General features: G+C 36.4%; 1 protein-coding gene across 1 annotated transcript in view; it reads left to right on the forward strand.

Moving 5' to 3' along the window:
• The window catches only part of DCHS2 (dachsous cadherin-related 2), a 177,609-nt gene that overhangs the window by 138,738 nt on the left and 14,122 nt on the right, over window positions 1-24,749 (forward strand). The window contains exons 14-16 of the mRNA XM_039875917.1: window positions 8,874-8,987; window positions 18,028-18,239; window positions 21,436-21,587. Coding sequence (XP_039731851.1) covers window positions 8,874-8,987; window positions 18,028-18,239; window positions 21,436-21,587 — 478 coding nt within the window. The remainder of the gene's footprint in view (window positions 1-8,873; window positions 8,988-18,027; window positions 18,240-21,435; window positions 21,588-24,749) is intronic.

The following is a 24,749-nucleotide window of genomic DNA, read 5'->3' on the forward strand; positions in this document are numbered from 1 at the left end:
TAATTGTGAATTGAAAGAAATTCAATCTAAGTAATTATATCCAGTTAGAAAACAGAAACATGATTCTTGTGACCCTTTCATCCAACCACAGGGCAGAGCAAATGGACTCAAGGGTTTGAGAAAGGAGGCGTTTGGTTGTTTAAAGTCTGATGTGTGCTGTGTGCTTGCTTATGCCATGTTTTTGCTTTTGTTTGTCATTTTATCATGATTCAATTTTACTTTATACCTACATAAACCACTGTTTAAAAGGCAACCTGCATTTTTCTGAAATTGGTTTATTCATTTCATAGCGAAAATATATTTTATATGTTATGTACTTACTGCCTTTTATATGAAAATAATATCAGTTTAATATTGAATATAAAAGTAAGATTATTCTCAATTGCAGATTATTAACCTGACATTGACCCTATTTTGAATTATGGTTTCCCCACGGGCTGCTTACTCAGAAGTCCCGTTATTGATTCTAAATATAATTAAGAGTGACTCGCAATTATCTTCATTAAATGAAATAATAGTGACTTCCAAAATAAGTCAGAAATTTCCAAACTATATTCTTATATGTAATGAGATTTCCATGTAAGAGTTAAATGTTAAATAATATGAGATATTTCTCAGAGTTATAGTTCTGTTCTTTTTAAGAGGCAGACATCCCAACACAGAGCAAAGGCTGATGAAAAGTAAACATTTTCTAAATAATATAGCACAAAATACAATATACTAATCAATCTTGAAATTGATCCGATAAAATCATAGAATCTTTGAGCCCAGCCTTTGTCTGAAGTGCAGACAATATAAACATTTCTCCCTAAACATCCCTGACATGTGGCCTTTCAATCTCTACTTGAATACTTCAGTGATTGAGATTTTAGGACAGTGGTTCTTGAACCTGAGTGTGAAACATTATCCATCCCTGCAGGTTCTGCTTCCCAGTTCTTTCAGATTCTACTTAGGTCTGGGGTCGGGACACTGGTGTTTTTTCTGTTGTTATTTGTTTGTTTTTTGTTTTCTTATGGTGACATTGATTAAAGAAGTTCAGTTATGTTTCAGGTGTACAATTTAGCAGTAAGGCGCATATATATATATATATATATATATATATATATATATATATATATATATATATATATAATATATTATCCATAGTTAGATTTCTTTCTGTCACCACATATTTGACCTCTTTTACCCCATCTACTTCCCCCTCTCCTCTCCCCTCCTACCCTCTGGTAACAACAAGTCTATTGTCCACATCCTGTTCGTTTGTTGCTTTTAGGTGTATATCCCACATATAAGTGATATCATGTGGTTTTCAACTTTTTTCTGTCTGGCTTATTTTGCTTAGCATGATTACCTTAAGGTCCATCCACGTTGTCACAAATGGCAAGACACTGTTGTTTTTAACAAGCTCTGCAGGTGATTTGATTGCATGACAAATTTGGTAAACCCCTTCATTTGAAAAGTCATTCATGTATTGAACCCAGATCTATCTCCTTTATGCTTATTCATAAATCCTACTTCTGCCCTCTGGAACACTCCACTGCTATACACAGTCATTCCTCGGATATTTTATTTGCTCCTTTGACACATTTTTCTTTCTTTTATTGAGTATTATATGCTAGATACTTTTCTGTTGGAATATATTAGTGAGCTAGAAGACAGATTTTTTTTTTTTTTTTTGGATGTGAGACTTCCATTCAGGAAAGATATAGAGACATAAGACCAATAATAAATAACTAACATATAATATATGTTGGATGGTGGTAAGAGCTATTGAATAAAGGAAAAGCAGAGCAGGGTAAGAGGGAATTGGAAGTGTAGGGGGAGGGCTAAGTTGCAATTTTAAATATATGGCATCATTGAGCAAGTGACATTTGGTCAAAGACTTAAATAGATAGGTAACCATTCATATGTTTGTGGTCAGAGCATTTCAGAAAAAAACAAAAGCTAGTGGGAGACTGCCTGGTTTGATCAAAGAACAGCAAAGAGGACTGTGTGACTGAAGCCGAGTAAGCAGTGGGGAAAATAGTAAAAAATGAGGTCAGAGGACTAAAAGGTGATGCAGGGCCTTGCAGGCCATTGGCAGGACTTCAACTTTTACTTGAAATAATTTCCCTCTTCTAGTTTGTTCATTTATCTGTCACATAATAGGGGTTCTAACCACCGCTAGTGAATATTCACACCCAATATAAATTTTGTGGAATAATATGCATTAAATATATTATTCCTCAAAAAAATCAGCATGGAAGTCATCATTGTTGTCACAATTTTTCATATTGCTGAATGGAATTTCTAAAGATTAAGTAATACACCTGAGGCATTTCTTAACTGTTAACATATTCTTTCTCAGTTCACCCAGGATCAATTTGTTTGCAGAATTAAACCTAAATAAAAGGCAATTTCGAAGGTGCGTCAAAGAAAACATTTTGTTATGAAATTAAGTTATGGACTAGTAAGTAGAATAATATTTCTAGTTGAATTCAGAAACGATTTAATGACACTAAGAAAACCTGCTATGGAAAGAAGAGATATTCACCTGTTTGCCTTTTGCAGCATGCCATTCATTTGTCTGTCACAGTTTCACTCTGTTGGTTGGAGACAGCCGTTACCGGAGGAAACGGCCTTGATTCTAGCCTGTTTTTCATCACACAGGCTTCCTCTCGTAAAATCTGTACACCTTCCATCTACTCCCAGCCTTCACAGTAGGGATTAATCAATATGATTAAGAGTAACCTGAGATAAGAAGTTAAGGCAGAAGACAGTGAAGACCAAATCAGGTTCTTACCTCTGAAGGTGGGCCTCCTCTTTAAGATTCCATCAGAAAAGCTGAGGAACATGTGGATAGGAGGCCTTCATCCTGTCATCTGCGTCACTATGTTTTCTTTGACCTCTGATCAGAGTTGTCCTTTTTTAGTCCTCTTGTATTTATAATTATCGAATTAAAATTGACTGTTATCTCTTTAATAGAACTTAACATTCTGTTAAATCTTACACATAAGGAAGGCTAGAAATACTCTGGCAGTAATACAAGCATATGGTATCCATAAATATCCAGGTGGGTATATATTTTAAGACATCTGAAGCAATGAGTTAGGATCTCACTATGAAAACTGAGATATGTGAAGGGCAGGCATAAAGTCTAACTTGAAAGGTAAACCAAAAACTTCAGCATGTAGCAGGAAGGAGAAAGGAAGAAGGAAAGAATGACAGTCAAGAAGGGTGTTGAATCTGATGAGATGCAGCGAACCTATGCCTGGGTCAGCAAGATCTCTTAGGCACCTGTGAAAAACAATGACAAGGTGCATAAAATATTGATTGACATTTCAAGCTGTCTAAAGCTTTTCTTTGGAACTTGAATTCAGTACAGACTGTCAGATCATATCATAGACACCAGAGGTGAGTCATTTTTTTTTGCTTTTGAATTCCAGTGGTTTAAAAAGATTATAAATCTATCATATAGGCTCAAGACCTCATTTTATTAACAAACCAGGGAGTTCTTCCCCCTAGGGCCGGGACTTACTAACCAATATAGCAGCGACATATATAAATCGAAATGCCAGTTCTTTTATTCCTGTGAAGAACTAGGATTGCCATGTTGATTAGAGTAGTCGTGTCAGGATGACCAAATCTTTCTTTTGAAGAAAAAAGAAACAGGAAGCCAAATCGTAATTAGAAAGTTGCTTGCTAATCCTAAACAACTCAGGCAGGATGTATTTTAAGTATTGAATGTCATCCGCCAGTGTTACTCTTTCCTCAGAAGGAACTCACAGCACCGCCTGGTAGGATTTTGTGATGCCTTCATGACTGTCAGGGCTTCCATTGCTCATTAACTTCCTTTTGATTGATACATTTTTTCTCGAAGTGTCTTAACACTTCAGTCAAGGCTTCTGCCCTGGGAGTGATTCTGTTTCTTCATGATGATTCTGCATAACTCTTTTCTGAACCATTGTTTTGTTTATAGTGTAACAGGGTTAATATATTTTTTAAAGACTTTTTTTTTTTCCAGAGAAATTTAGTTTCACAGCAAAGTTGAGAGAAAGATACAGAGATTTCCCATGTACCTCTTGCTGCCACACATACATTATCAACACCTTGTACCAGAGTGGTACATTTGTTATAATCGATGAATCTGCATTTACACACCATAATGACCCAAAGTCCATAGTTTACATTAGAGTTCACCTTTGGTATTGTATATTCTATGGGTTTAGACAAATGTATCATGACATGGATCCATCGGTATAGTATCATACAGAGTAGTTTCACTGTCCCAAGAAGCCTCCGTACTCTACCTATTCATCTCTCCCCCACTTCTGCCCCAAACCCTGGCAACCCCTGATCTTTTTACTGTCTCCATAGTTTTGCCTTTTCCAGAATGTCCTATAGTTGAACTCATACAGTATGTAAACTTTTCAGATTGGCTTCTTTCACTTGGTAATATGCATTTAAATTTCCTCCAGTCTTTTCATGGCTTGATAGCCCATTTCTTTTTAGCATTGAATAATATATCATTGTCTGGATATAGCACAGTTTATTTATCTATTCATCTACTGAAGGACATCTTGGTTGTCCTCAAGGTTCATCAGTGTTATAGCTTATGACAGTTTTTTTCTTTTTTTAAGGCTGAATAATATTTCATTGTACATGTATACCACATTTCTTTATCCAGTTATCTATTGAAGAACATTTAGGTTGCTTCCACCTCTTGACTATTGTAAATAATGTTGCAATGAACATGGATGTGCAAATATCTCTTTGAAATCCTGTTTTCAGTGGGATTCCTGGAGCGTATGGTAGTTCTGATTTTAATTTTTAGAGGAACCTCCATATTGTATTCCATAAAAGCAATACCATTTTACGTTCCCACCAACAGTGTACAAGGGTTCCAATTTCTCCATGTCCTTACCAACACTTGTTATTTTCTGTTTTGTTATTTATTCATAGCAGCCATCCTAACTTGTATGAGATGATATCTTCTTGTGGTTTTAATTGGCATTTCCCTGATTATTTGTGATGTTGAGCATCTTTTCAAATACCTGTTGGCTGTTTGTATGGCTTCTTTTGGGAAATGTTTATTTAAGCCCTGCGTTCATTTTTTAATAGGGCTTTTTGTTTGTTTGCTATTGATTTGATTTGATATTGATTTCCTCTTTTTTTCAAGCAGTCTCACATTTAAACTTTGTCAGAGGAAGAATGTACATAAATACATGAAGTTCTTTGCTGACTTTAGAATCCAGTCCAAATTTTTTCATTGAATGAAATTCTTTTTGTGCTACAATTTCATTGACATTATGAATATTTTATTTGCAATAAAAATAAGCTTGTTCCTTTTATGAAAGAGACCATATGTGATTCTTAGGCACAATTCTGTACTCATCTTTGTTCTTCTAACATGCAAGTGATCTCCATGTTTTCTTTTGTAATTGGGCATGTAATAAGCATCCTAACCCAAGAAGAGAAGGCCGTCAGCAAGATTGTACATCTTGCCTGCAATACTGTTTTTCTTCTTACTACCATTCTTAAGAATATATGACAAGCCAGCTGAAATAAAATTTCCTATGTTTAAAATACAAATTGTATCAGGAAGCACAGAACAGTGATTGAGCACTGAAGATAAAACATCCTGCCCTGCTGTGAAGGCATATTCTTCCCAAAAAATGTAAGACATTTTTATATTAACAATATGCCTCCTGAAATGTAACAAAATAAGCATCAGATTATAAAGCAATTTGAAAGAGTTCTCAACATGTGTGGTAACTTGATTCTATCAGATTAATTAAAATCCTTCACTTTGTTAGTAAATGATTTTGTGACAGCCTTGAAAAGAGAAACAATTTGGAAACCTGATAAATGATTTTTAAACTTTGTTACAGTTTATGTTAAACATAATGTTTTTAAAGAGAATAACTATTTGGCTTGGGTTTTCCTGTTCATTCTCCATAACAAATTCTGTTTTATGCCTTTTTCGATGAATTTTCAGTTTTGCAGACAATATCACGTACTTGTTTTTATTAGTATTTATAGCACCCATTGCATTTTTCTTTGAGTGTTAAGTGTTTAAAAGACTCCTGGGGAAAATACTGTTTCAGGGCCTTTTCATTCTTCTCCTCTTTTTAGTGAGGCACTTTTAAGAATCTAGAAGGAAAATGTACCCATTTGGCTATTTTTACTATAACCTCCAGCAGGGTGGGTTTCAAGCTTCTTGCCTGAGGCCTGTGCAGTAGGATTCAAGGAGAAGGTCCAGCAGAGATCTTAAATACATGCTATTTTTTTCAACTACTGCAAATTCCATTATCAGATAGATTTGGTATTATAACACTGAGTAATTAAAAATAAAATTGCTGCTGTTTTAAAAGGGTCCTGTAAATGTTTCAGGCTAGAACACTATAGTGGCGCCTCCCTCCCTCACTGGCTCTCTGTCTCCTCTGTTACCACCCTTCCGCCCATACTTATTAAGCACTAATTATGTACAAGGAACGAACTTTTGATACACAGAACATGCTTGCATCTCAAAAATATATGCTAAGCTAAAGGAGAAACTATTATATGATTTGCAAATATATGAAATTGTAAAGGAAACACTAATCTAGAGTTATAGAAATATGTAGAATACAAATAGATAGAAAACCTCCTCTACCCTCACAGAATTTAGTCCAACTTTGCAAGAGATGAGATCAATCTCTTTAGGTGTGACAAATAAATACCACCATCTAAGTGCTAGATGGGTTGGTAAAATAGAGACTCATCTTCTTTATCAGAGACGGTAAATAGGCAGACTCAAAACTGTAGTCAGGCCACAGCTACGTGTTTTTCAACTCATATGGTTATTTTTTTATTTTTATTTTTTGCCCTAAATTACATCGTTTTCTGACTTGTAGGAATTGAAAAAGTAAATAGGAATTTTTGAGCTTCTTTTGAAAAAAAGAAAAAAGAAAGAAAACCAGAATCTCAAGAAGCCTAATTTCTGCTTTGCCTGCTGCCAGTGATGAGCTGAGGCTGAGTGCCTTGGACACGTCAGGCAGTCTCTGGCCTCCTCCATCCATCTGGCTGCTTTGTTTGTCCATGCTTCTTTCTTTTATCCAAAGGCTTATGAGTTAATGAGCCCTGCTTTGTACTCATCTCTGATACCATGTTTCCTTGTAAAATGTTTCCTTTCACTTTTCCTCTTGCGCCTTGCTGACACATTTGTTTATCAGGTCCCATTGCTGCATACTCAGCAGCTAAAGAGCCTCCAACAGAGTCCACCTCTTTCCCATCTCTTCCCACTGAGTATAACATGCATACCTTTAAAAATAGGTGGCATCCTATAGGGTAGGATGAAAGTAAGAGGGCAGGCAGAGGTCATTGCTAAACTGAGAGTCTAAAGTAGGTGACATAAGTTATAGGCCTAAGATAAGAGGGTTAAGGCCAGTAAAGGACTATGAAAAATTTTCTCAGAAGTGGTGGGTAAATAGAGAAAAAGAAGCCAAAGAACAAAGATGAATTAAAAAGGGAGTAGAAATGGCGAATAAGCACATGAAAAGATGCTCAACATCATCAGACATCATGGAAACTAAAATTAAAACCACAGTAAGATACTACTACACATCCACAAAGTTGACAAACTAAGAAGACTGACAATACCAGTGGTTGAGAAGCAACTGGAATTCTCACATATTGCTAGCAGGAACATAAAATGATACACCCACTTTGGAAAATAGTTTGGTGGTTTCTTATAAAGTTAAACATACACTTAGCATAGATGCCCACCCATGAGGAATGAGAACATGTGTCCACACAAATACTAGTACACAGCAACTTTTTTCATAATATTCCCAAACTGGAAACTATCCAAATGCCCGTATAGAGATGAATGGATAAAAAATTGTGCTTTGTCCATTCAGTAGAACACTACTCTGCAATAAAAATGGAATCAACTCTTGATACACAGAATAACGTGGTTGAGTCTCAAGATATTATGCTGAGCAAAAGAAGTGAAATACTGTATGACATACACATATATGAAATTTTAGAGGCAAAACTAGAGTTTCAGAAAGCAGATTGGTGATTACCTGGGGCCAGAAGTGAGAGAAAACAAACTGTAAAAGCATGTGAAGGAACTTTTTGGAGTGAGAGAAATATTCTATATCTCGAGCATGATGATAGTTACACAGGTGTATGTAGTTGTCAAATCACATAGACCTGTATACTTAAAATATGTGTATTTTATTATATGTTAAATTTTAATAAAGTTTATTAAATGAAAAATACTTCAAAAGAATAAAAACCAGTACAGGCAGTCATAGGATGGAGACAAGTGGACAGTCAGGACAGGAAGCAACACAGAGGTGAGCAGCAAAGGGCACAGGATGATGCACATTAAGACAGCTGAGTGCTAACATGGAGCCCAAAGAGATTCTGGGATCCCTTCCAGTGAAATACAGTTCCCCTAGAATCCTTTTCTTCCAGGTCTTAATATGGTTTTTCATGCTTCAAGGATCAACTGGGATGTCATTCCTCTGAGGCCTCTCTAAAAGAGTGTCCTCTCCCCTGCAAAAATAAGTGTTTTCTGTCACATAACCTTGGTTCCTTCTTTCCAGAGAACTCAGCACATCTGAAATCTACCTCAATTATGTACTCATTTAATGGTTTATTGTCTGCCTCCTTTCATTAGCTAATAACCACCATGAGGACAGAAATCTTTTCTATTTTGTTTGTAGTTATATATCCCCAGCACCTAACATGGGATTTGGCTTATTGAAGACACTCAATAAGTAATCACTGAATGAATGAACGAACAAATGGAAATGTAGTAGGCAAATAATAAATACCCAGTGTTTGCTTTTGTTTTTCCCTGAAATTTTCTTTTCCTAATTTTTTTAACCTAATTTTTATAGGTACCTCTATTGTGACTGTAAAAGCTTTGGCTCTTGACTCAATTCAAGACAGCATTAAATATTCAATTTTTAGTGGAAATGAAGATGGAGTTTTTTCTCTGTGCTCCAACTCAGGTAAGTCTTCTCTATCCTATAACAGCTTTGTTTCTGGCTTCATTTAATATTACTAGAAAAAATACTTCTCTAAAGGAAACTCAAATTTTGAAAGATAGAGATTGTTATAGGTAAATCATTTGAAAGGTAAACAAGACAGAGCTTTTTATGGTAGCTGATGAGAAATTACGGGAAATCCAGAACTATTTATTCGTTTGCATGTACTCGCTAAGAATTCTCTACTTCACATTTCCAAATTAGACAGTTCCTATCCTACTCTTTGAATTTTTAAAGATAAATTGGTTTCTACTTATAATTTACCCACCAATTTGGGAGAATTGGAAATATAGTAGGAAGATCATTGATACTGAGTTTGAACTGAAAATAAGCACACATGTCTAGCCTTAGGGAATTTTCATCAGATTCTTCCAATTTGCCACTGAATGTCAACAACGCAACGAAAAAAGGCAGCTGGAAAGGTTTCTATGTGGTGGTAAAGAAATTACTTCCAAATACAGCATGTATTAAATTTAGCTTTAATAAGACCATTATTGTGTTTTAAATGAATACCAATTGATTATTTGAAACATACTTTTTTGACTAACAACTATGTAGTAGATACATATCTACTGCTTCGTTGTCAAACCTCAAGAAGAATGTTTTTAATAATTTCTATATTACCGTGGAACTGCCTTATTTAATCTGTACTACATGCACATGGGAAGAATTGAGAAGAGAGTAATTTCTTAAGCAAATCCCTTCTTGGCCAGGGTAGTGTTACGACTTTTTGATCCACATGACCTTTGGTCAGGAGCTTTCTGAGGTGGTCTGTTATAAGTCTTTGTCTCCTCATGTCATCTGGATAGAAAGTGGTGTGGGAAGCCTGTTGGCAAGAGGGCTACTGTGAATATCATGAGGCCTTAAATTTCTAGCAGTGTAGGTGCCTGAGGGTTCTGGGAAAAGAGCTAAGATCGGAAACTTTAGGAAGAAGGAAAGCAGAGTTTGTGTATTTTCCCAGACTATCCAAATCCTTCTGCTACCTCACTCCTAACATGGCCCAGGCTTGGCCTTATTTTTTCTAGAGCATCTCATTAAAATGCAGATAAAATATTCCTAAGGTTAGTTCAGAGAGGTCATTCACAGAAAACTATTTTTCCATTAAGTAGTTATTTATTTATGTTGGAATTTATTTCAAAATTTTATCATGAAATAGCTACAAGATGACAGGTTAAGACATATAATACTGTATAATGGACAATAGTAAAATAAAAACCTGTATATCTGCCACCCATCTCTAAAGATGAGACATTAATACTAGAACCTTGGGACAGTACCCTGTGTGTCCCTACCCTCTCACAAACCTCTTCTTTCACCCCAGAGGTAATCAGTAATCTGAATTTGGTATTGATTGCTGCCCATTTTTTCATTATAATTTTCCCAGTGTTTGAATCCCTAAACGATATGTTATTTAGCTTACCTTGTTTTAAACATCATAATAGAATCATGCTGAATGTCCTTTACTATCACTTGATTCCTTTGCTCAACATTTTTATGATAATTTATAGTGCGGAAACCCTGATGTACACAATAAAGAGGAAGAGCAAAGAACGATATGGTCCTGTTTGCTGCCAAGGTTATGAGAAAGAACACGACCACTGTCATCAATATACCCTTTGGGCCCTTCTCTAATTGCAGCCTTTTTTTCCCCACTGCTCTAGGCTCACCACTGTCCTGACTTCAGGAATAATCATTCCCTCACGACTTACAGAAAATAAAACTGCTTAATTTTGCCTACACAATAAAACTGCTTAATTTCGCCTATCTTTGAATTTTATGTAAATGGATTCATACCCGACGTAGTCTATAGATTACATTTTTAAATTCAAACTTAGAATCTTTTATGTTAATGTGTGTAGTTAGGGTTCTCTCATTTTCATTTCTTTATTGTAGTTTGTTGTAAGTTTATATCACAGCTTATTCATCCATTCTATTGTTGATGGGCAGTGAGGTTTTCCTGTCTGGGTATTTAATGACTAATGCTATTAGGGACAATCTCATGCATGCCTCCTGGTGCATAGGTAAGGAGTTCTGTAGGCCCAAGAGCATGCGGATCAGAAGATGCATTGTTCAGCTTATGGATTCTGACACATTGTTTTATGAGGTGGTCTGTGTCACTTCGCATTCCACCAGCACTGAATGACAGCTATCACGGTTGTTCACAGCCTGCTTTCTCTTGCCAATCTGGTGGGTGTGAAATGATATCTCACTATAGTTGTAATTTGCATTTCCGTTTTGATGAATGAATTTGAGCATTTTTTCATAGTTTATTGCCCATTTCCTATTTTCGCCTATGTGAAAAATGCATATTGGGATTCTTTGCCTAATTTTCTATTGGGATATTTGTGTTATTCTTCTTGAAGTGTAAGGATTTTTAATATATTTTATTAGTATTTATCCCTTGTTTATTTTTGGTTTATTTTTGGAAAGATGTTTTTAATATATGTTTATGACTTGCCTTTCACTCTCTTAATGGCACATTCTGATTTTAATGAATTAGAATTAACTAGCGATTTGGCCTTTTTGTAAGTTGTTTAAGAAATTCTTCCCTACCCTGAGATCATTGAGATGTTCTCACATTGTCTTTTAAAATTTTTATAACTTTCCTGTGTTTCTCATTTATATCTTTAGGGCATCTAGAATTGATTTTTGGGTTTTACGTGAGTTAGGAATAACTTATTTTTCCTTTCATTTTCATTTCCTTTCATATTCTAATGGCAGTACTCTTTTCCTGTGATCTGCAGTACTACCATTGTCATATATCATGTTTCCGTGACTTTTTACTGGACTATCACCCTTTTTCATTCATTTCTTTGTCTTTCCACACACTGATACCACACACTCTTACATACATGGGCTTTATAATCAAGAAAGCTTACCCCCCCGCAATATTTAGCCAATCTTCATATTCTTCTTTATGAATATAATAGCTGTTACTGGCCCTTTGCTCTAATATAAATCATCGATTTCGCTTGTCAGGTTTTACACACACACACACACACACACACACACACACACAAGCCTATTAGGATTTTTTTCCCAAGGAAAAGAGATTTATTCATAAATTTTGGGGTGATATACAGTTGTCCATATCTTTATGTGTATAACCCACATAATGATGGCATGCACATTTAAGATGCAACCTCACCTAAATTAACAAAGAAAAACTTTTTTAAAAGTCATATAGCTCCAATTTAGAATTTAAATAACTTAATCATCAGGCTACAATGCCCTCCTCTGAAATCTAACATAGCCCTATATAGTTGAGCATTGTAGATAATAATAATCTTTTAAAAGTTTTCTTTTTTGATTTACTTTTTTTTAAAACATCTAACCTGAGCTCCGCCTTCTTAACCAGTTTTGAAGTGTACAATACAGTCTTGTTCGCAGAAGGCATGGTGTGTGCAGATCTCTAGAACTTACTCATCTCGCATGACAGACACTTCACACCCATCGAACGGCATCCCGCATTTCATCCTCCCTCAGCCCCTGCAACCACCCCTCTAGTCCCTGCTTCCGTGAGCTCCACTATGTTAGATACCTCATATAAGTGGAATCGTGAAGTATTTATCTTTTTGTGACTGGCTTATTTCACTTCACATAATGTCTTCAAGTTTCATCCACGTCGTCACCTATTACAGGATCTTCTTCTTTGTGAAGGCTGATTAATATCCCATTGCATGTACACCCTACATTTTCTTTATCCATGCATCTACTGACATTTTGGTTGTTAGAATTTTTATTTGAATTGTATTAGTCTAAATATCAGTTTGGGGAAACCTATATCTTTACAGAATTATCTTCTAAGCCAGAGTTAATATAGAAAATCACACTATTTTTTTCTTTAATACATTTTAATAAGGCTTTAATTCTTTTATATAGCAGGCCTACATATTTGTATATTTTTTTGTGAGATTTAGCCTAAATACTTTATACTTTTTCTTGCTAAAGTAAAGGAAAAATGCTTTTTCTGGTAGTGTTCGTATGCGTACTTGAATTAGCTTTTATATTTTGATTTTGTATCTAGCAAACTTTTAAACTCTTATTTAGACGTTTTTTGTATATTCAACATATAGTTATCTGAAAAATGACTATTTTTGTGCTTTTGGAAGTTATATAGCTATTTCTCTTCTTTTAGTGGTTAGCATAGCTATTTAAATATACATAATTAAAGTCTAACTCATCAACGTTTTGCTCCTGAATAATACAAGAGACTTAGGATTCTTTGTCTCCCAATCTCTCTTTCAACTTATAGGCTTTTGTTGACCACTATTTTAGTTCTTTCACATTTGGCATTATAAATATTTTTAAATAGTTTTAGCTGCTTCTTTGCTCCTCTCTTTGCTCCATTTTCTTTCTTACATCTCAGACTTAAATGTCATTTTCTTTCTGCCCGAAGTACATCCTTTAGTGAGGGTTTATTGTAGTAAACTTTATCAGATTTTGATTGTCTAAAAGTGTCTTCATTTAATCCTTGTTTTTAAAAGATATTTTTGTTGGGCTTAGAATTCTAGATTCATAGTTATATTCTCTCGTCTTTTTAAAGAAATTATCCTACTGTCTTCTAGTTTCCAATTGTTACATGAAGAAATGAGCTTTTGATATAAATACCATTTCCTCGTATCTTTTAAAAAAAATCTAATTAGACAAATATTGAGCCATACCACTCTCTTCTACATCTTTTTCATCTTTTTCATATCTTTGTCCCTTTTCTTTTCAGTCTAGAGAACTACTATATTTTTTTATTTCCAGAAGTTCTCTTGGGTTATTTTTCAATTCTTCTTGGTCTTTTCAAAACGTAATTTCTTGTTTCTTGCTCATGTTTCCAAGCTTCTTTTTTATGTATGTAAACTATATATAAGTTATATATTCTGTTTCCAATATTTCTAGCATCTTAGGTCTTTGAAGATTTATTCTGCTCTCTATGGATTTGCCTGCTGTCATTCATGGTGCCTTATTTCTCTGTGATTGTTGTACTTGTTAGTTATGAGCTTTTCGTTGTCCTTTAAACTCTTTCTTCGAGGATCTTTGAAACCTGGCTTGAATTTGTGCCCTTTAGAGAGGATTTGCTCTCCCTTTTGCAAATCACCTGGACATATCATTAAGCAAAGACTAGCTTAAATTTAATTATTGAGGATCATAAAAAATATAGCTATGGTAGTATGACTATCACAAATTCAGGCCTAAGCTAACGAATTCTTAGCAGAGACCTTGTTTCTCCTTTCCAACCAACACCTGGTCAAGACAAGCAAGTTTCTGTGCATCCGTTTTAAAGTCGATTTTGTTTTAATAATGATCACTCATTTGGAGCATAGCTAGCCTTCGGGTTTATAGCTCTACTCTGGTTTTCCTGTTAGAAAATAGGAACCCACCTTTTTTTGGGTTCAGGCTTCTCTTGTTTTCCACACCCTGTGCAGCTATCAGAGTTGATCTCAAAGAAGAAGGTTGTGTTAGAAACCCTTGGAACAAAAATGAGCTTTTAGAGCTTGCTTACCTCCCTGGATTATGGTTTTCATTTATTTTTTTTCCTCTAAGAATTTCTTACTACTATATTAACTAAATAATATATGTCAATACACACACACCCACACACACATAATTTGTCAAGCATTTTAGTTGATTTTATTATGAGGATCATTTCAATATATTATTTACCACACTGTTGTCAAGAAAAAATTTTTTAAATCTTCCGTTATGATATTACATTCATCTCTCATGCCACTTTTGTCACATAATTGTTAAACTTGTGTCTAAATGTACCTAATATAGGTTTTAAGAGCGTATGTATTTTAAACCATATACCAGTTAATATATAAAGCTCGTATGTATGACAAATCATTGAAGTTGTTCTCTAACATTGTGGTCACTTTTCTTAAGGATAAAAATGTGAGAAAACCATATTATTAGTTATTGGTTGAATAAGTTATGGTTAGGTAGCTCTCTGGTGAGAACTGTGTTTTCTCTCTGTCTGTGCTAGAGTTTGCCCTCTGTTCCACAGTCACAAGCCAAAGGTTTACCTTTGTATCCAAATTTCTTTTCACTTTAGCTTAAAAAACATCTACTACTCACTGCCTCAACCAGGAATTTTGGAGTCTGATTAATGTTGTGTATGTCAACAGATGGTAATATTCATTTCGTTATTTGGTAGAGTGACATAAAACAAAAATGATCAAACTCCCAATGTTTCAATGCTGCAGTTTCAACAGGAGAGAATTTAAAAGCTTTTGGAGGACATAAATACCGCATTCTGCTGAGGCTGTATACAATACGCATGTGCATAGTTTGTAACTGACTGATGAAGTAACTTGAGTAAGCTACCGAGCATTTAGCATCTGAAGACTCTTAATCTCATTTTGATGTGTATTTTATGACTTGGACAAAAGCTATATCTGTACATACAGCAGGAGGAAAATATTACTACAGTTTCATTCTCAAGTTATTATATAACTGGCACTCTAACATATGAGAATGAGCATGAAGTTGGTATTGTGAGGCCCTTACTCTAATGAAAACATGGACTTCTGCCCGTACTATTAGACAGAGCCTGGGAGTACTTTCATCTCACTGGTGATGGTAAATCCTTGATGTCTCTGAGAAAAATACACATATATCACTCCATGCAAAATATGGATGTAGTAGGTGTGCCAGCCGTGAATTATCTCACAGACTGGTTATTGTCTTTTCTACTTGCATAACTTTCACAGCATATGCCAATTATTATACCCAAAATAAAAACCAAGCAAGGAAAGCATTAGGACTGCAGATTCATTCCAAGTGCAAAATTCCAATTATCAAAGCCTAAACCCAGGCCTTTTATTAAAAAATCCACTTTGATCTGCACTATAATTGGCACACTTTCTACTAAGTGACACTGGCAATTTAGTATTGCATTTCTATTGTATTTTTTCCTGTACTAATAGTAACAGCACATGATTGCAAGCTGAGTGCTCTGTGGTAGAGACAGAGCTCCAGATGATAGCTTTGGACCCACTCATACTGGGCCTCCTCTGCCATTCGGTGGGCACGGGCTCAGCCCTTGCTTCATAGAGGTTTCTAAAGACCAGCTTCTTTCATTACCAGCTCATCAAAGTGCAGCTTAATCATTCTCCAGCTACCAATAGTTAGATTTATTCTAAATTTTCTGTCTAGGGTGTTGGTAACATTGGATTGTGGTTTGTAAAAGTAATTTGGTTTTAGTTCTGAATTGATAACTAAATCACTAAATGAAAGTGATTTTATGAAATTGGAAATTCAGTTGTATGGTGAGTTCTTCATAGAGAATATAAACATTTAATTTATTAAATAGCAAAACAGAAGCTATAAAACCTCTACTCAGTATCAAAGTTAGAATATTAGAACAGCATATGATTCCCATCAGCATCCAGACAAGTACATGATAGCCTGAAGTTTCTCAGATTAGTTTGGTTATCTAGGGAAACTGGCTCAGATTCAGCACTGAGAACTGTGGCTTCCAGGCCACATTACCTGAAACAGTACAGGTTCTTTTAGCAGAAGATCAAACTTCTAATAGTCTGTGGCTATTCAATTACCTCTTTCTAAATTCAGAGGTCATAAAGATATTAAATCCATATCCGATGATGGAGGGGAAGAGACACGTGGGTAGAACACTGGAATCTACACCATTTAACTGCAAAGAAACCTTCTAAATATGCACTATAGTCTCACAGCAACCTTATCGAGTCATTGTTAACAAGCCCCATTTTGCAGAAGAGGAGATTCAGCTCTGTAAAACCTGAATAACTTACTCCAGGTCACAAATTTAGTAATAGTGAAGCCAGATGAAGTAGCCTGGCTACCCAAATTAAGTAGCCAGGTCTAGGATCTACACTTGGATTTGGGTTTCTCAAACTCCAAATCAGTGCTCATCCAACAAATTTCCATCTGATAGAATTTCTGGCAGTCGGAACCAAGTAAATCAGGATAATAACAATAACAATAAATTGAGTAAGAAATTTAGTTGAAAAAGGGAGAAGACAGTAGAAACTAAAGAAGGAAATTAAATCAGGGGAGAGATTTTCTTAATTCTGGGGAGGAACTTGAACATGGCATAACCCCCATTGGTCACTTCCTAGCCTAGTTATTCTTTTTTACATGAAAGTGTAACAAGGGTTAACAAGGTCTGTGTGCCAGACTTTGAGCGAGGTACTGGGGAGGTGATTGCTAAGAAACAGGTCGCCATCCTTGCCTTGCAGAACTTCTAGATCACCAGGATTAGACTGAAGCAGGTGAACAAGGTACAAGCAAGTGTTGGGGAGAGACTGTTGGGTGCTCACATAGCAATGATTCGGGGATGGGTGGTCTGGAAAGATCCCCGAGGAAGCACTGAAGGGGAGGACTATATTACAGGCAGACGGAAAAGCATGGAATGAGCATTTGAGGAATTTTTATGAATTTTTGACCAGAGCAGAGATCAAGATGGAAAATGACACAAATGAGACTTCTGAGGTGGGGGAGGTCCTTTGGAAGTTAAAAATGTTGAACTTTATCATAATAGCTGTGGAAAGCATTTGGAGGGTTTGACGCTGGACAATGATGATGTTGTTTTTTTGTAGTTTAATTCAGAATGAGAGCTGGGTTTATGGGGAAACAAGTTAAGTGGCTAATGCAGGAGACAAGGTGGGAAATGCCAGTGGCTTGAAGGAGGGCAAGAGAAGTGAAGATGAAGAGAGGTGGATTCAAGAAATGTTTGAAAAGTAGATAGACCAAATATGGAGAGAGAAGGACGATTTAAGAGATAGTGCCCAGATTTCAGATATTTTATAGTTTCTTTCCCTCCTATGTATTTGAACCTTGCAAATATCTGCCAGCCCTCAATTTTTCCCCACAATAATCCCAGTCAGTCAGTAAGGGAGGCCAACCAACGGGAGACTTTGAGAGACAGGTGAGCATGTGAGCACATGAGCCAAAGGTGATTTGTGACTTTTCAATTAATAACTATAACATTCTTTTCTTTTCTTTTTTTTCTCCCTGGGAATAAAAATAGGAGAACTCACTGTGAAAGAACCCAAGTTTCTTGATTTTGAGGTCAGAAAAGAAGCACGACTCATCGTTTTAGCTGAAAGTAGTGGTCATAGAGCCTACAGCAAAGTAGCCATCTTGATATTAGATATGAATGATAATTTACCACACTTTGAGCAAAGCATTTACCAAGTGTCAGTGTCTGAAGGCCACTTCTACAATGCTCACGTCGTACAGGTAAGAGAAATACATTTTGTGTATGTACGTATGTGTGAATGAATTATTATGAATCAATGCACATCAAAATATCTAAGGTCTTTTTTTTTCCCAGCACATAATTAAAATTTAAATGTTTGCAGGGCATGTACAATGTTTGATAAATGAATGAAATCTTAGATAAAGTAAGTCTGGAGTTTCTGAGTTCACTCTTCTTCCTGTTCTGGGATCTCTGTCGAACACTAGCATGGAATCTGTAAGGGCACAAAAATAAACTCATCTTATCAATGCATGCAATTTAGTTGGCAAGTCAGAAATGTAATAAGTATATAATTTAAATGCATATATTTAATGTTATAATAGAAATGTGCATATAATGTTGTAAAGAAAAGAGGAGACACAAACTCTTCCTGGCAAAAAGCATAAGGCTTCACAGAAGAATGATATTTGCGCTAGATCTTAAAGGGCAACTAGGCATTTGCTGGGAGGAGCTGCAGATGGTGTGGACTGAGGCGCGGGCACGTGGGAGAGCTCTCTGGGTTTGAGATTTGCAGATGTTTCAAGTGTGAAAGGCACAGATCCACTGTTGTCTGGCCTAGCCCACTTCAGGGAAAGCTCCAGGCCCTCAAAGAGAGTCTGGGCACCAGCAGTGTCGTTCAGGCTCTGAAACTTACCCATCCTTGGTAGTCTCTCTTCCCGTGCAGGACTAGAGCCCATTTTTACCTTTCTCCTCACCATCAAATTGATGCTTTGCATTCAAAAAACCTGAACATTAAGAAATCTACACTCTCTTGAGGATCTGCAGAGGAAATCAGTATAAAACTACATTCCCGACAAAGCCAGCAACAAAATGGGACATTCCCTTTGGCCTCTATAACCTCGCTGCTGCGAGCCGGCACCGAAGGACTATTATGCCCCTTTCCCTCTAGCCTAGGTGGGGCCAGGTACCTAGATGGCACATTTGTGCACTTTCTGCAAGACCTCCAGCGGCTCTTCACTGTGCGGCCACCGTCGCCCTTATAGACAGGCGCCTTCTTATGATTGCCGGCCCAGCACCTAGCACACATGTTCACCTCTTTGGTGTGAACCAAACCAGCATCTCAGCAGTCCTGGAAATGTAGCTCTGAGCCTTCCACACAGTCCAGGAGATGGAGGATTTTCTACGCTATTTTTGCAGATTTATTTTGTGTGATAGTTACTGAATTGCTCCAGTCACCAGCCTGTTCCAGAAGCGCCATGCCTTTACTTCCAGCGTTAGCCATGACTGGGATGTTTAAGAAGAGGGTGAGGCCTTTTGCTTTTCCCAGTCTGTATCACTCCTGCCCAGTGATGCCTGTAAGGTGGGGATGACATATGCCTCCAGGGCCACTGTGGGGCCTATTTTGTCACAGAGGATCCTTGTGCTGCAGTCCTGCTACATTGAACTTCTTTGTCACACATGCTAAACTATAGAGAGAGCCAGAATGACTCTTCTCTATGGAATACACAAAGGTGACAACAGACTTAAAGCCCAGGTACACGGAACGGGAGAGCCCCACCTACCAGTGATTAAAGTTATGTCAAACTTTGAGAAGATGGAGTCAGGGACGGATTCAAGGAGATTCGTTCTTCACATTTTTAGATCATTCATTTCCAAGGAAGTTAGAGCTGCCATTTTCCTATGTCCTGTTGAGATTAATAAAAATGTAGAGGACTCTGGAGCTCATGGTAGTTACTTCTTGCCTTTTGCCAGCACCCTGCCCATGCTCCCCCCTTTTGGTTACAACCCCACAGACTTTCATTAGAAACTGTCCTCTATGGGGTGCAGTCTGGGTGGGATTGTCAATCAAGATAGTGATCTGCGCCGCCCCCCCGCCCTTTGCCTCAGTCTCAGAGAGACTTTCTCTCCCTGGAAATTGAATCTTGAGTGGTGGGGCACTAACTAGGACAGAGATAAGTTAAAGTTGATTCATCTTGAGGGTAATGACTTGAAAAAAGCTGTGCCCCGGAGCTGTCCAGGTTCTTGTACCCTAAACCCGAACTGATATACTGCCATGGAGACCTGCTCTAGAACACTTTTAAGTATATGGCCCAGGGGACATGATAAACTTCCTACTGCCCAGATACAGATGAATTTCTCTTCCTGGGACTGTGTATTGCTGCCTTTCTGTACCAAATGGCTGGCTGTGTGCCCTTCTCATGTTGGCCTGAGTGCACCACTTGGGCCACTTAGTATCCCCTGAGAACTCTTGACAGCAGCATGAAGGATAGGCTGAGAGGGTGGGAAAGTAGAAGCAAAAACCCACGAGGACATCAGTATAATCACCCAAGAGAGAGACGGCAAGTGACATGAGCTGAGGCCAAGCCTGATGGGCATAGAGGATAAAAATAAGTTTAAAACATTTTTAAATTAATTTGTCAACTCGTTCATAAAAAATATCTTAAATCCACTGATAGTTTTGCGGTCAGAATGTAATACAGGCTAAATGATATATCTCCATGGAGACCAATACAAAATTTTTCATTTTGACACAATGCAATATATATATATATATGCCTTACTGCTAAATTGTACACCTGAAACTTACCGGATTTCGTGAACCAATGTCACCATAATAAGAAAAATAAATTTAAAAAAACTTTTCGTTTTGCCCTCAACACTACTTTGATAACTCATCACACAAATGATCAGGAGGTCAATTTATTAGCACTAAATCGAGACTTTGTTTCATCTATTTAAAGATCCTTTTAAAGTGAGACTTTTAATATGATATAAAAGATCCACACGCGGCTTATTTTACAGGCGATACTTTAATCAAGAAAAAAAGCAAATGACAGATTTTCTTTCATTACGTGGAGGGTTCCTATATCATTTCTTCTCTTTTCTGGTGCTCACCTGAATCTACATACAGTACTGGAAGTCTTCTATTCAAGCAAATTAGATTTTTTTCAAGTATTTTTTCCTCTTGCCTAAAATTGTAGCTCAAAAATGTACCATTCCTACTGAAAGTTACTTGGAAGTTTTTCTGAATGAGGATGCAGGCTTATTTTCTAACCTGTTATCCACTTTATTACAAAGTAATAAATGTAAGCTTCAGCAGTTGGTCGGTAATGCTTTATCATCATTTTAAAAATGTGTTTGACAGTCTGTGATGCAGAATGCATTTCTCTGAAAAACAGACTTAACGCCTCGATGCAGATTAAACCCTTATCTAATGGAAGAGTTGCTTTCTGACAGGTTTTTGCTACCGACCTGGACAGCGGGTTGAATGGCCTCATTGAGTATTCTATTCTCTCGGGCAACCAAGGAGAAGCATTCCACATTGATGCCCTGAGCGGCGAGATAACAGCAGATGGGATTCTGGATTACGAGCACATCAGCTCTTACAGGTTTGTCTCGGATGCAGATCCATTCAGTCAGCTCTCTGCTTTGTTCTGACAATGTCGTTGCTTTGGGCACGACCTCCTATCACGTAAGCTTATTTGTAAAATATGTTTTCCCTGTGATCCAACTTATGATCACCCCTTTGATATATCGAAAGAGTCTTTTAAAGGTATTTGCAATTTTGGAAAAGGAGATTAGACTAGAAGAACTTTAAAGTCCCTCCTAGTTCTAAGATTTCATGAATTTATGATGCTGTTAAGTACTAAAATGAGAGACACTGAAAAAAGACAATACTTATAAAATACTTACTGAACAATAGAGCACTCTGCAAATGTTCGTTGTTACTATTTTTTTTAACAGTGAAGACTGAATGGCATTGCTCTTTTTAAATTATTTAGTTTTTGTGTACAAATTATAATCCTGTCATCGGGTCCTTGTAGCAGTACTGTGTTCTAACAGAAATGATCTTGTTAAAAGCACTCAGTAACATTAAATATACTTTTGTCTAGAGTCCAAGATATGCTGGCCTTATACAGAATTCTATAAAAGAGAGAATAGTAGCATTACAAGTCTTCTAGGTATTTAAAATGTCAGTGCTACAAAAGTCTGGCCATACATACAGAGATATTTATGGCACCTCAATCTGTAAAAAAAAAAAAAAATGATCAAGGAACCTAAAAGTCTGTCAATGGGGACAGCTTTAAGAATGATGGTCCAGTTGCCTGTGGAATACAATGAAACTGATTTTAAAAGAGAAAGAGGTATATTTGTATATGCCTTGAAGATGGAGATCTAGGATATTTGGCTAAGTGGACAAAATCAAGGTGCATTATAGTGCCTGTACTGCAGGTCTATTTGAGTAAAAGCACACACATGTAATTGGATGACTTCAGGAAGAAAACATAAGAAACTGTTTACCTTGTTTGTCTCCGGAGAAGTGGTCACATGGGAAGCTTGGGGTCAAAGAGAGGCTTGACTTTCTTATTGCTTATTTTAATAGGCTTCATATTTTTGTCATATTTCTGTATATTCTTCCAAAAGGCCTTGCACATACCGTGTTTCCTTTAATCCTCACAGTCACCTCCCATGGAGGTTAAGTTAGGCATTTTCTTCTTCACCAATAGGACAACAGACATGCAGTGGCTTTCTCGGGGTCACAGGACCATTTAATGGTCATACATGGACTCATAGCCAGGTATTGTGATTCTGAATCACACTCTTTCCACTGTACAAACTGTAGAGCTGACTTTCTGTTTGGGTGGCGGGGGGCGGGGGGGAGGCAGGTATATGAAAGACCTAAGTGTCAATATTCTCCTAGGCCAGGCTGCCTACGTTTTGATGAGGTGAGTGTGGTATACTCCTGTGGTTGAGCAGTGAGAGCCGATTAAAATGGGATCTGTCAGTACTGGGAGGATTGGATTAATTAAACTCTGAAAAACTTTCAAACTCTAAAAGTTTGTGTTTAGTTCTCTTTGTTTAATATATTTCAAAATATTACTTCAAAATTCTTTTAAAAGTTTAAGACCATACCCTATATTAACCCGTAGGATTTTTTCAATAATATTTTAGTGTAATCAATTATCATAATACTTTTATTGGATAAATATATTAAAATCGATTATATAAATATATTAAAACCTACCTCTGCCACATTGTTTTTATAGTAAGCATAAAGCTATTTTTTGTTTCTATAGCAAAAAAAAGGATAAAGCTTTTTTTTTCTCTCCATAGATAACTACAGAGGAATCTCAGTTTAGTTGCCACCTGAGTAATTATAAATTCAGAGATTATTGAAGGTCCGCTATGTTCCAGGAACTAAGTATTTCCTGATTGTAAACTTACAGTTACAATGTTCTTCTTACTTAGTGGAGCTTAATTAGCCATTAAATCTAACTCCTTTCAGATTTTCCTATTTGCGTCATAGTTTCAATGTTCCCAACATTTGAATTGGTCCCAATACTTAAAAGTGTTCCTCTCCAATTCTCCATAAAGAATTTAATTCAAGGCTGGGAGAACTGAGAGAAATTGAACTGAACTCGAACTGAACACGGACAGGCACAGAGAGATGCAGAGACAGAGGCAGCCAGCTACCACCCCTCCCCCCACTTCAGTCTCACCAAGGCAAAGAATTATTTTAAATCACCTACCTCTCTAGGTTCTCTGCTTCCCTTGCCCCCTGTGGCTTCTCTTCTTCTTTAATTTTGTTTTCCTTGATATTTAAGGCAGCAGGAAATATAGGATGATTTTCCCCTAATCTGCTACACCTTTAGTGAATGCTTTGGAAAAGGTGTCATTTAGTTTTTTTCCTTAACTTTTGAAATATTGCTATTTCGTCCAATTGATGAAAATATTCTCAATTCTGGTTCCCTGTTTTACAATATAAAATGAATGGGAAAAAAGATATTGTCAGTTATGATTCTACTAAATATAAAAGCATTAAATAAAAATTAAATAATTTTTAGTCCTCACATTAAGCCACCTATAAGAAAACTCAGTGGAAAGATGATAACAAATTATAAAATAAACCTTAAGTTCTATCTGACCAATGTTTCTGAATTTAAAAAACTCTCAAGCATGAGATATAATGACATATGAAATAGTTCTTGTTTTCAGGGAGCTCGAAAATTGAGTGCCATTATAATTCATGGCAGGAAGCATATTAAAAATCACAATAATTTATGGAGCACCTGCTTTACATGTTAAATTTCCATAATAGACAAGATTTACAGAATGAAGAAACTGAAGTTCAAAGAGGTAAAGTTTGCCAAGAATATGCAGCAGTAAATGTAGAACTGAGATTCTCGTCCGTGTGAACAGTTGTAGCAGGGCTTCCTATTGTACCACGTGACTGAATCTTAAAAGTACATACCTGTTTATTTACAAAACACGAAACAGAAAAAGAACTTTAGAAACTTAAAATAATAATAACAAATAAGTTCCACCTTGCAATTTATTAAATAACAGATGTGTAGGTGTGAGCATGCAGTAATTGGATTTGAATCACTGCTTACCAACACTTGACTTATAACTGACATAGGGAAGCTTATCACTATTTAAGCTGATAATTGATATTCATGTGAGCCTTATAACACTTCAAGGCCAAGATTTTTAGTCTTTTGAAAGACTTTTCAAGCAAGCAACAAAATAATCCTAGGCAAATAAGAGTT

The sequence above is a fragment of the Pteropus medius genome, unplaced genomic scaffold, assembly GCF_902729225.1.
Source record: "Pteropus medius unplaced genomic scaffold, Ma_sr-lr_union100, whole genome shotgun sequence".
Lineage (NCBI taxonomy): Eukaryota > Metazoa > Chordata > Mammalia > Chiroptera > Pteropodidae > Pteropus > Pteropus medius.